We start from the raw sequence: 13652 nt of genomic DNA on the forward strand, positions 1-13652 counted from the left end.
GGGGAAGGATTAGTCGAATTGCATAAAAAAGAATTAATAACATTAGTTGAATTGCATAAAAAAAAATTAATAACATTAACGAGTTCAGATTTGAGTTTCAGATGTTACACATTTCATATGCTTTTGATGCTTCTAATTTTCAAGTCATCACTTACTCTTACTCTATCTTGGTTTATCAGACATAAAATGGGGCAACCAAAAGTATCCTAATGCAACCTCTTAATGACAGAGAACATATGATGATTTTGAAAGCAGTACCATAACTCTAATTAAATGCTAGTTGGAGTAATTATAATTTCTTTATTTTTCATAGCCATATTATTTAAAAAGTGAAGAAATGGAACCTGCAAATTATACACGGGTGACAGAGTTTGTTCTCACTGGCCTATCCCAGACTCGGGAGGTGCAATTAATTCTATTTGTTATATTTCTATCCTTCTACTTGTTCATTCTTCCAGGAAATGTTCTTATTATTTGCACCATTAAGCTTGACCCCCATCTGACCTCACCCATGTATTTCCTGTTGGCTAATCTGGCCTTCCTTGACATTTGGTATTCCTCCATCACAGCCCCTAAAATGCTCGTAGACTTCTTTGCGGAAAGGAAGATAATTTCCTTTGGTGGGTGCATTGCACAGCTCTTCTTCTTGCACTTCGTTGGAGCCTCGGAGATGTTCCTGCTCACAGTAATGGCCTTTGACCGCTATGCTGCTATTTGCCGTCCCCTCCACTATGCTACCATCATGAATCGACGTCTCTGCTGTATTTTGGTTGCTGTCTCCTGGATAGGGGGCTTCGTTCATTCTATAATACAGGTGGCTCTCATTGTTAGACTTCCTTTCTGTGGGCCCAATGAGTTAGACAATTACTTCTGCGACATCACGCAAGTTGTTCGGATTGCCTGTGCCAACACCTTCCTGGAGGAGTTAGTGATGATCTTTAGCAGTGGTCTGATCTCTGTGGTGTGTTTCATTGCTCTCCTAATGTCCTATGTCTTCCTCCTGGCCATGCTCAGGAAACACTCAGGCTCAGGTGAGAGTACCAGCCGGGCCATGTCCACCTGCTACTCCCACATCACCATTGTGGTACTAATGTTTGGGCCATCCATCTACATTTATGCTCGCCCATTTGACTCCTTTTCCCTAGATAAAGTGGTGTCTGTGTTCCATACTGTGATATTCCCTTTACTTAATCCCATCATTTACACATTGCGAAACAAGGAAGTGAAGACAGCCATGAGGAAGTTGGTCAACAGATATATTTTATGTAAAGAGAAGTAAAGATAAATGGCATATTCTATAATCCTTCTGAGGGTCATTATCCTAAAGTAGGAAGAACTCGCAGTGGTAATAACGCTGCTTTCACTACTTTCTTTCATCTGAGTTCTTAAAATCCCACTAAGCTTTTTCTCTATTTGGTGAAAAAATAAAGAAATAAAGATGGAAATAAATTTACTCACACTCTCTTTAAAATTTCTGCCAAATCACTATTAGAATTTACAATATAATATGGTCTACTAGAATACACATTTTTAGTAATTGTTTATTGAGTGACTTTTCTGGAGAGTCTTTGACTGTGAGGAGGATCTGTGTTGAGAAATAATAAATAAGACCTGGGAAACATGTCGACTATGACTATGTTGAAGCAATTGTCCTGCATATGAATATTAGTTACTTTAAGTGACCAAATTAAATATTGTTGTCATCTTTCAATCTTAGCTCAGTGGATTGGTGTTTGGTAAATCATCTTCCTGAGACTATGAAAATTGGTTATTTTGTCCTTTAACTCTTCTTCTTGCCAGAGTTGATAATGGAAACTGAAGATTCATTTATATAAGCTATTTTAACTGATATTTCAGATGGTTGCCACTCGACAGTATTGGTGGCATAACTCAAGATTATGTCACATCCTGGAAACAAATTTTATGGATTCAGAGCATAGTTTGGTTATTATAAGAGACCCCTCCTTTTCCAGAAAAAGTCTCCAGTCAATCAGTAGTTTTTATAGCCAGTCCCTACTACTTACATTTTCCAGAGTGAAACTAGACTTGGAGGAAAGGGATTCTAAGTTGACTGGGATTGATAGACATCTAGCTGTGTGATTTTAATTTATTTTTTTCTCCTCTTTAATTTCTCCCCAATCCCTCCACCCTGACCCATGGATGTTGCCATTTCCCTTTAAGAACTGGATCTCTGAAGATGGGGCCTCTCCTCTCACACACTTGTGGCATGCACCAGGGGCCTGGCGCACCCAGGGTATGGCCCACGGCTCCACCTGGGGTGCTAACTCAGGACCTTCTGTGTGTAAAGCAGACATGACAACCACTACACTATGGAGCCACCCCAAGCTGTGTGATTTTTAAAAGACTGTTATCACTTTTGCCATTTTTGTGTGTTTTCTGTATTTGCTAATTTTGCCTCTTGTATTAAAATTAAATTAACAGAGTGCTGCTTTTGTTAGCATTATAATTCAGAATTCTTTACCATTAAACTACTTTTTTAGTACATATAGAAGACACCTAGATATATTGGTTCCAATAATCCTCTAGTGAATTGTTTGTTAGTGATCAGTTTACTATTCCCTGACACTGAGATCCTAATAGCTACTGACTGTATTTCAGAGTGCAAAAGATAGATTAAAATATTTGAGTTCACATAAATTTATTTACTTAAATTAACTTTTCAGTTTCAAAATGGGGAGGGGGATGTCTATCCATCAAAGGTGAGAGAACTTTGTGTCCTTTGAGCTTTAATATTACATCTTATTTGTTAACATAATATGACTAGACTTTGAGGGAAGTAGATTTCTGTCAGCATCAGGAATGAATATATGTGAATGAATGATGAAAATAATACCAGGGTTACTTTTTATCTATAGTCTATTTATTAATTGAAGAGGTAATTTGTGCCAGACCCTGTGTACCTCAGGTAAATAGGATGGAATGATGGTATATAAAGTTTGTTCTTTGCTTTGGGAAGTTTTCCTCATGATGACCCTCTTTCATCTTCAATGTTACAGTGATTTCCAAGAACCAAAAGACATTGATTGAATATATGATTTTTGAATTTTTAGTTGATTTCTCATTGCTTGGAAATGAATAAAACAGTAGACTTTAATATTTTACAACAGAGCATGAAAAAAATCTAACATACAAAAGATATGTAGTCACATAATAAAAATAATGAGTTATGTTTCTAGATTTTGTCACCTTATTGTTTTTTCTCTGTATCTGAACCAGCCAGACTTGTGTTCATATTGTCACTTATTCTTCATTTAGCTAAGGTTAGTATTCTTGGAAAAGAGACTACTGACTTAATATGCTCTTTGGACAGCTGTATATTGCTACTATAGAAGGAAATTTGTGGAAAATATTGAAGCTAGGACTAAGAAGAAAAAACATCAGAAATAGTAGTATAATAAAGAATCACTTAGTTAGAAATACTATCTGGAATTAATATTGATAGAGAAGTAGGGAGTTTTTGGTATACTGATGAGCAGCAACCTAACGTGATTTATGCATACATCATAATGGAACTGCAGATCAATAAAGACAACTGAGCGGATGTCGAAAGTATCCAAATAGAAAAGAAGAGATTATCCTTAAGGGAAAGGTAGTTAGAATAACAGCTGACTTTAACAGCACACACACAAAAAAATGTAAACCAATGTTCAAAGAGAAAATAATCAAGTCTGTGAAAATAAAATAAAACATAGTCAGGAAAACAGAAACAAATTTTGCTACTAGAAGACAATGGACTAAGATTTTTCAAAGAGTATACTTGAAACAACAAGAAAGTAATTCCAGTTGGGAGGTTTGAGATGACAAAGAAGAATAGCAAGTATGTGGGTAAATTTAAATAAACATCTACTGTATTAATGAGCAACAACATAGCTCTGAAGTTTAGAAAAAGTAAGAACCAAAGTACATGAAATTAACATTTTTTTAGCTGAAAAAAACAACAAATGTTAGCAAGGATATGGAGAAAAGGGAACCCTCGTACACTGTTGGTGGGATTGCAAATTGGTACAGCCACTATGGAAAATAATTTGGAGGTTCTTCAAAAAATTAAAAATAGAACCTTTGACCCAGCAATTGTGCTTCTGGGTATTTATCCAAAGAAAACCAAAACAATAATCTATAAAAACCTATGCACCCCTATATATTCAGAGCAGTGCTATTCACAATAGCCAAGATATGGAAGTAACCTAAGTGCTCATCAATAGACAATTGGATAGGGAAATTATGTTACATATATCTAATGGCATATTATTCAGCCATTAAAAAAATGAAATTCTACCATTGACAACAACATGAATGGACCTAGAGGGTATTATGTTGAATAAAATAAGTCAGAGAAAGATAGATGCCATGTGATTTTACTTATATGTGGAATTTAAGGAATAAAAGAAATGAACAAACTAAATGAAAACAGACTCACAGGTACAGAGAACAAACTTGTGATTGCCAGAGGGGAGGGGGTTGGGGGACTGCGTGAGAAAGAATAGAGTTAGTGTTATTAGAGTTAAATGTACTAAAGTCTTTATGTTTTTATAAAAGATGATGAGAATATTGATTTACTTTTAACTTTGGTGGTTATCAGTTTTGATAATTAATGCAACAAGTATAACACCAAAATTTCATTAGTTTTATATATCAAAAGTTTATTTCTCTGTTATGCAAAGCCTATTGCAGGTTTGGGTGACTCTCCAGAACATTGAGGGAAAAAAGGTTAACATGAAAAATAGCAATAAATTAAAAAGAATATTACTCAAGTTAAATGAGTTAAGATTCTTGTATAATTCTAGAGATGTGCTATTCAATACAGTAGCTACATGTGACTTTTTAAATTTAAATTAATTGATGAAATTTAAAATTTATTTCCTCAGTTCATAGTAAATATCAAGTGCTCAATAGTCATGTTTGGCTGGTGGCTACCATGTTAGAAAGTTCATAAATAATTTTGGGAATTTTTAGGAAAATTTATTAGGTCCATATTATGAGCAACAATAAAATTAGTATATATCTTTCTTTTTCTTAACCCAGATTATAGTGATTAAAATTATTACCTTAATTTTACCTTTACACTGTTTCTCCTGATTGTACTTTAATTATTTAATTATAGTTTTAATAATATGTCCACTTCCTCTAGTACATTGAATAGAAAAAGCAGATGAGTTAGGAGTCTCCCAGTTAATGTATGTTTAAAACTGACTTCAGACTTGACAGCTTGGCTTAATATAAAATGCTTGTAGTATATATTTTTTAAGTAAGTGATTTGAAAATATTGCTCTACTTAAAAAAAAAAAAAACTTTTTATGTGGCTGTTGAAGGAGGTCTGGTATTAACCTGCAAAGGAAAAACCCTTAAAGGTAATATTTCTTTTCTTTTTTTTTTTTTTTTTTTTTGGTATGAATGTCCATAGAAATTTTTACCTTTAAAGTCCTATAGTTTTACTATGACATGTTTCAGAGTTGATGATTCTGGGACAATTTTTACTCAATACTTAGTCTATTTCAGGAAATACAGTATTTATAGTTTTGAATATAATTTTTTTCATAACTACTTTCATCCGATTTAGAATAGCAAAGAAGATTAAGAAGAGGTAGAGGACTTCTACTACCTGGTTTCAAGGTTTATTATAAAGCTACAGTAACCAAGAGAGTATGGTATTGATGTAAGAATAGACAAATAAACTGACTGATGGACCAAAATACCATTTGCATGAGTCTGTGCAAAAACAGAATCACATAAATGGCAAACTGATTTTTGTCAAAGATACTAATATAATTCACTGTGAAAGGAAAGTTTGGAAAATATGGAAATATTTCTGTATGAAACATTTTCATATGGAAAATAATGAACTTGGGCCACTACCTCACTGTATAGACAAAATTAACTTTAATTGTAACAGTGAATTTAGTAGTTAGAAATATAAAGCTTCTAGAAGAAAACATAGAAGAATGTTTTTTATGTACTTGGGATAAGCAGTCTTTTCTTAAATAGCATGAAAGAAGTTATAATTATAAAAAGTGATAAATTAACCTAAAATATTTAAAAAATACTATTTATTGAAATATACCATTATTAAATTAATAAGCAAATCACACAGTGGGAGAGAAATTTGGAATCTCTTTATTTTTCTCTTTCCAAATAAATAATAGGCCAAAGATTTGAAAATACACTTTAGAAAAGAAGATATGCAAATCATTGGTAAGCTCAGGGAAAGATGCACATTAATCACCTGGGAAATGGCCCAGGACATGTGATCACATGTTCAGGCAGAGCACTGTTTCACACTCTGTAGAACAGGCAAAAATTTGTCCCATCGAACCTCAGAAGGAAAAGCAAAAGTGGTTTATCCAGTGTTCCCCAGGAGCATATATCCTTGATAGTATACATTTTGATGTAAATAACTCAGTTGTTCCACCACTTGTCAGTGCTGCCCAGACAGTGGATCAGAACTGTGAGAGCCTTTAGATAAAAGAGGTAGTTGGTGTATGGGCTCTAGATTGTTTGGTTTGTATATGAAAGGTGAGTCATTCACTCTCCAGGAATTGGCTAGCCCTGGGAGGGGCAGTCTTTCCAGAGTTGACAAGTTCTCATAATATCAAATCATCAGAAATACAAAAAATAAAAAGGCATGATTAACATACAACACCAAATGTTGGTGAGTTAGCGAAGTAACTTGAAGTGCCATATATTGCTGTTGGGAATTTAAAATAGTTCAATTTCTTTGGAAAACTGAATGGTAGTTTCAGGTAGACGCAACCATACATCCATATTATGATCCAGTAATCCTACTCATAAGTGTTTAGCCAAGAGAAATAAAAACACATACTCACAAAATGACATATTAGAATGTTCATGGAAACTTTATTCACAGTCTAAGATTTGAAACAACACAAATGCTCACAAAAGGGTTAAATGTTATAACCTTTGGATTATTTATATACAATAGAATGTAACTCAATAATAAAAAGGGACAGTTGCAGATAATGCAACATGTGTGAAACTCAAAATCATAATGCCTTTAAAAAGCAGATAAAGTAGAATACATGTCATATGATTCTATTTTTATAAAATCCAAGGAAAAGCAAAACTAATCTATGATGTTAGAAAGTGATTGCTTATTGTGGTAGTGGTTGTGGAGGACAATGAGAAGGATGAAAAAGCAACTTTCTGGAGCGATGGAAATATTCTACTTCTTGTTTACATGCATTTGACAGAAGTTATCAAATCTAGCACTTATCTGTGCATTTTAATGTATATAAATTATATTTTAAGAATATAACAAGAATTTATTTTCATGCTTGCTTGTAAATACATATAATTTCTTGAAGGACAGACACAACAGAAATTTATATTAACTTTTTGTTGTGAGGCATGGAGAGAAATGGACATTTGGAAGACGGTGATGGCAAGAAGAATTCTCACTGTGCAATTTTTAAAAATTTTTGAAGCATATAAATATATCACTTATTTAAAAATAAATACATTTAAAAAATCAAATAGGTTTAAAGCAGAATGTCTAATTTCCAACTTTTACTTTTTCTAGTTATCTCCATTTTTGTAAATTATACAATCATTCACAGGGTTATGCCATTCAAAGTCCCAAGAGTTATTCTTGGTTCCTCACTTTTCATATCCAATCCATCAACAAGTCCTCTTGACTATTTCTCCAAAATTAATCTTTGTATAAATTCTTTCCTCCATCTCCTGTTCTGTATCATAGCCTAACCTACCATTATGGCTTATTTATAGTACTTCAAATGCTCCCTACTTGTCATCTTGCTTTCATTCTTTGCTTTCTATAAACCACTCTTTACTAGTAACCAGAAACAAAGTCAAGAACCATGTGACTTCACTCACATGTGGGACATAAAACTGAAAGCAACAATGAACAAACAAGACAAACAAACAAACAAAAACTCATAGACACAGACAACAATATGGTAGTTACCAGAGGGAACGTGAGGAAGAGGAGACGTAGAAGATGGTAAAGGGGGTCAAATATATGGTGACAGAAGATTTAACTTTGAGTAGTGAACACACAATGCAATAGATATATGATGTGTATTGAATTGTACATTCGAAACATATAATTGTATTAACAAATGTCACCCCAATACATATAATTTAAAAAAATCAAGTAGATATAATAAGGATATGAAATATGAATTCCAAAAAAAAGTAGATGAAAAAAATTTTAAAGGTTAGATAATAGAACTCCTCTGCTTATAACATCTCAAATAGAATAAAAGCCATTGGTCTATATCTGGCCCTTCCTCTCTATCTTGCCTTATACCTCTCTTCCCCATTTATCTACTCCTGTCTTACCACACTGGCATTTCTGCTTTTTTCTCCTCCTTTCTGTTTCTCAGTGCACCATCCCGTTCCTGCTTCATGGCATTTTACCAGCTATTTCTTTAGATCTTCTCATGGTGGACTTATTCTAGACATTCAGATCTCAGTTGAACTGCCATCTCAGAAAATATCTTCCTGTCCAGCTCACCTCAAACAACGGTCACTTCCCCTATCTCTTTCTGACATGTCACTCTGTTATGTTTTCATCATAGCACTCATCATTATTGGATATTTTCTCTCTAGTGTGTTTGTTTAGTGTCTGTCACCATGTATTAGATTATAAAATCCCCCAGAACAGCAATTTTTTTTTGGTCTATTTCAATGCTTTATTCCTGACACTACGATACAGCCTACTTCATGATTTGAATCTTTGAGATCATCTAAAATGATAAATTTTTCTCAGCAAGAATAAGAAGTTTCCATTCTGAGGACTAGTTTAGATCATCAAGTTAATTTTAAGCATTGCGACAACTTTAGGAAGCAAGGTCCCTGATTATGTCTATAGTTATGAACAAAAATTACATTTCAGAAGTCTTTGGTGGCAATAAAGACTGTTACATAGTTCAAGGTGGAATTTTTCTTCCCATAGTTCATTTTTTAAATAAGTGAACACACAATGCAATATATATATGATGCATTGAATTGCACACTTGCAAACCTATATAATTTTATTAACCAATGTTACCCCAATAAATAATAAAATAAATAAATATGTTTCTTTTATCTGATGAATTTATTGATATATATGGTTTTAAAATATGTGCATTTCTATACCTGTCTTTTCATGTTCATTTTTTATTTTCTTAATACAGTCCACATTTGTTCCTGTTCTTTAATTTCCTCTTCTTTATCTATATTTTTATAACTGTTTATCTTTCTTTCACCCTCTATTTTCCCCGTTTTTCACTCCTGCTTCTCTTTCTCTGAATTAGACATAAATTAGAAAAAATATGTTTGATTTCGCATTGTATGTATTTGAAAACTTTTGTGTCAGGTATTTTAATTTTTTAAATAGAAAATCTCTTTAAAATAAAATAAAATCTACTAAAAAAATTCAAATTATGTTGCCTTCTACCATATGATTATATGTTTTTGTTTAATAATATTTAACTAAAAGAGAAATGAGTTCCTCATCATTGCTTTAGCTGAGCATAGGAGACACTTATTCCTAAAGTGAAAAACAGCAAATACCAAGACCACAATAGTGTCTGTTTTTGAGATATCTCCTCTAGAGGAATTGTCAGTCTCATAGAGTGCAGTTCTTTTTTCTCTGCAGAAGATTATGCGAAGAAGTCTTCATGAGTATCACTTATTTTCTTTATGCCTATCTCTTTGTCACCAGAAATATATCTAATCTATTTACCACTCACTTGACCACAGTATTACCTTTTTTGATATTCCAGTGATTTCCTATCAATTATACTATTTTTTCTCTTTTTTTTATTGAAATGTAAAATATAAAGTCTCCTCCTTTGACTTTCACTCAGACCTAATAAACGGGTTTGCCATTCCATTATCTCTGTCACTGACAGAATGTTGATTTTAGAACCCACTAATTGCACGGTGTCTTTTTAACTGATAGGTATTTGTGTATTTGTACCTATCTAACAGATCGCTAGTATAATTTTTTGATTGTATCTTGTTGGCCTTCTAATAATTCCCATTGAAATTGTTCTATGGTATTGTTAGCCTTTAAATTCCCAAAGCACAGTCTCCATTGCCTCACAAATTGGTTGTATATTTCAATATGTAAGAGGCTCCTCTGTGAAAAGAGATATTTAAGAACAAAGGCAGGAAAAATCAGTAATTGTCTGTTCCATTAGGAGGTCATGTCTAATGTGTGAGAGTAGTGCTAGATTGATAGGTAAATGTTTTTTTTTTTATCATTCATCATATTCATAAAGAATGAAAAAGAGAAATAAACGATAACATCTTACAACTCCTCAGGTGGGACATCTGCTGCCTTAGAATGCAATAGTCAGAATTATGGTAGAAATAGACTAATACATGAGGTCTGAATTCAATAACATAGCAGCACCTTTTATCTGTTCTCAGTGTTATAGCTCTAGTTACTTCTGATATTTAGAATTACTTTATTGGGAATATAAAGCCTTTATTAAAGTACTGATTGTCTTGGGGATGTTAATATTTGGTCTTAAATTTATATATCATATGTTAACTGAAAGAAGCAAGGGATGTTAGATAGTAATGAATCCCATCTGTTAAAGAGTCAATAGAAGAATAGAAAAGAATGATAGGAAATAAAACACAAGGCACAGTTCAAGAGACTGCAAACTTTAATCTTAGAGGTTCTTAAAGTCTTCTTCTTTGTCTTAAAGATAGCCTCAGTGTTTGAAAGAGTGTGAAATAATCAACAGTATAATAGTCTGCAAGATGCACACTACACTTAGGAATAATTAGTAAGGGACTCCTGACTTACTTTTGTAACAGCAGATTTTATGCACAGAAGGAATGTCTAACTTAAGAATGAAGAAAGGAAGGAAAGAAAAAAGGAAGTAAGGAAGGAAGGGAGGAAGGAAAGAAGGAAGGAAGGAAGAAAAGTAGGAAGGAAGGAAAAAAAGAAAGAGGGAAAGAGAAGAAAAGTGAACAAAAAGATGAAGGGAACACAAAACCTAATTTGGATGGTATCATTTGTAAATTTTTATGCTTTAATTTTGCTTGAGAAACTATGTGTGTGCTCGTGTGCTTGTCCTCACACGCACATATTCATAGCATATGTGTGCCTTTGTGATGTAAATTACTTTTTTTCATAATTCTCAATATTGATTACACAGGGAAACCTCTTTATTAATATACTTGAGTTTAGACATACAAAAAGCAGATATTTTGATGTTTTGAATAGATGTGCCATTGTAAATATTTTCTTGATTTGGAAATTTATTGATTTTCTTTTCCTCTTTCCTTTTCTTTCATTCTGTCTCTTCTCACAGTTAAAGTGAGTGGACCCTTTTCTCTCTCTTCTCTATACTTTGTGTTCCACAACACTATTTAAAAACAGTGTGCCATGTAACCAAAAGCATCTGAAATATTGTTTTATATCTCACTGTAGTATTTTGCTCTCATTCAAGAGTCTTCAAGCTTAAAATTTTTATCATCTCAACAAAAATCCATTTTGTGCATGTAGAAACAATATATATATATTATCTGTATATTTTATTTTCAGTTATATCGTGATTCTATATAAACTTTAAAACTTTTCAAAAATAAACTTCAAAGAATGAGATATAATAATATATGTAAAGAAATTTTACTATAATTGTTCTCACAACAGTAAATTATAATGTTTTATGGGTGAGCACATCCCCAATTTGGAGACCACTGTGCAGATCAGCCTCAAACCTTAATTTCTCCAGAATGACCACAATTCTTTTTATTTAGACTAGGTTGATGGGCTAATATTCTATAGAGAAATAAAGTAAATACAGTCTTCCCTTTCAGCCTTTTAGGTCAACATTCCTAAGGTGTAATTTGCACATATAATAAATGTGCTAATTTTTGTATAGTTTAGTAGTTCAATAAATTTTGACAAATAGGCACTGCATCATCACAGTCAAGGTATGGAACAAATCTGTTAGCCTAAGAAGTTCTGTTATTTCTCTTCGTTGTGCATCCCCACCTCGCTCCCTTTTCAAATAAAAATCCAAAGAACTTGATAACTATGGTTAAGTTTTTTTAATCAGAAAAATTTTCATATATCTAATGCAAATATAAATCCAGGGCAAGGGCATTCCAACTCCCACATGGGAGAACAGTAAAGTAGAAGCATAGGACTAAAGCAGAAAAAGAGTTTGGCTTTAAGACCAGGGTGTTTGACAGTTATAATGTAGAAAAATAAAGGGTAGAAAAAATTTCTTAGGCTATAAGAAAGTGAGGATGTAACATAGATGTGGCATTCACTGCTATTAGGAAGAACTATGATCTAGATGGAAGAGATGGCAATAACTTCTCTACTCCTTGATTTTCTGTAGGCAGAGGAGATGGAGATAGAAAATAGCACAATGGTGAAAGAATTCATCCTCCTTGGTCTGACCCAATCTCAAAATATTCAGTTCCTTGTCTTTATGGTTATCTTAATTTTCTACCTCATCATCCTCCCTGGAAATTTCCTCATCATCCTGACCATCAGATTGGATCCTGGCCTCACAGCCCCACTCTACTTCTTTCTGGGTAACCTGGCCTTCCTGGATGCATCCTACTCTTTCATTGTGGCTCCCAGAATGCTGTTGGACTTCCTCTCTGAGAAGAAAGTAATCTCCTTTAGGGGTTGCATTGCTCAGCTCTTTTTCTTGCACTTCCTTGGAGGAGGTGAGGCATTATTGTTGGTTGTGATGGCCTTTGACCGCTACATTGCCATCTGCCGTCCTTTACATTATTCAACTGTCATGAACCCTAGGGCCTGCTATGCCTTGCTGTTAGCTTTGTGGTTTGGGGGCTTTGTCCACTCCATTATCCAAGTGGCCCTGATCCTCCGTTTGCCCTTCTGCGGCCCAAACCAACTGGATAACTTCTTCTGTGATGTGCCACAGGTCATCAAGCTGGCCTGCACAGACACCTTTGCAGTGGAGCTTCTGATGGTCTTCAACAGTGGTCTGATAACCCTCCTGTGCTTCCTGGGGCTTTTGGCCTCCTACGCAGTCATCCTCTGCCATGTACGTGGGTCCTCCTCTGAGGGAAAGAACAAGGCCATGTCCACATGCACCACCCATATCATTGTTATATTTCTCATGTTTGGGCCTGCCATCTTCATCTACACGCGACCCTTCAGGGCCTTCCCAGCTGACAAGGTGGTTTCCTTTTTCCACACAGTGATCTTTCCATTGCTGAATCCTGTGATTTATACCCTTCGCAACCAGGAAGTAAAAGCTTCCATGAAGAGGTTATTGAGTCGGCAAGTAGTCTGCTGAATAAATTTTATAATAAGTCAAGAAGGGGGAATTCGGATACAAATCATTCATTCATTTAACAAATATTATTTTATTGAGTGCCTCTCATTTTTCAGGTGTTATTGCTAACAATGAGAGAGAGTTATGAATAATGAGAGAATAAACTTGGTATGTTTAAAGACTATAAAAGAAACAGCAGAGTGATTGATGTATAATGAGTAAGTATAAAAGATTTAGGGGTTAAATTTCATCTGACCATAAGGGTAAAATTACTAAAGTGTTTTAGGCTAAGATAAAGAGTTTTATTTTATTCTAACTGCAGTAGGAGTTCATCTTAATATTTTAGGCAAGAGAATCATTCATTCACAATTTTTCTTCTATGGT

At 33.8% G+C, this 13652-nt stretch overlaps 2 protein-coding genes across 2 annotated transcripts; both read left to right on the forward strand.

The window, feature by feature from the left end:
- The first annotated feature begins 249 nt into the window (after positions 1-249).
- On the forward strand, positions 250-1368 carry LOC107506520 (olfactory receptor 4M1). The gene has a single exon (XM_016137219.2). It carries the CDS (start codon positions 338-340, stop codon positions 1277-1279), a length of 942 nt encoding a protein of 313 aa, XP_015992705.2. The 5' UTR covers positions 250-337; the 3' UTR covers positions 1280-1368.
- A 10994-nt stretch (positions 1369-12362) lies between these two features.
- LOC107517897 (olfactory receptor 4N2-like) lies at positions 12363-13289 on the forward strand. The gene has a single exon (XM_016159058.2). The coding sequence runs from the start codon at positions 12363-12365 to the stop codon at positions 13287-13289; it is 927 nt and encodes a 308-aa protein (XP_016014544.2).
- Positions 13290-13652: the final 363 nt, after the last annotated feature.

The sequence above is a fragment of the Rousettus aegyptiacus genome, unplaced genomic scaffold (genome assembly GCF_014176215.1).
Source record: "Rousettus aegyptiacus isolate mRouAeg1 unplaced genomic scaffold, mRouAeg1.p scaffold_m13_p_3, whole genome shotgun sequence".
Taxonomy (NCBI): Eukaryota; Metazoa; Chordata; class Mammalia; order Chiroptera; family Pteropodidae; genus Rousettus; species Rousettus aegyptiacus.

What these genes read in the sequence shown, in the direction of transcription:
- LOC107506520 (XM_016137219.2), top strand. Translation starts at nt 338, where the DNA reads ATGGAACCTGCAAATTATACACGGGTGACAGAGTTTGTTCTCACTGGC.
- LOC107517897 (XM_016159058.2), top strand. Translation starts at nt 12,363, where the DNA reads ATGGAGATAGAAAATAGCACAATGGTGAAAGAATTCATCCTCCTTGGT.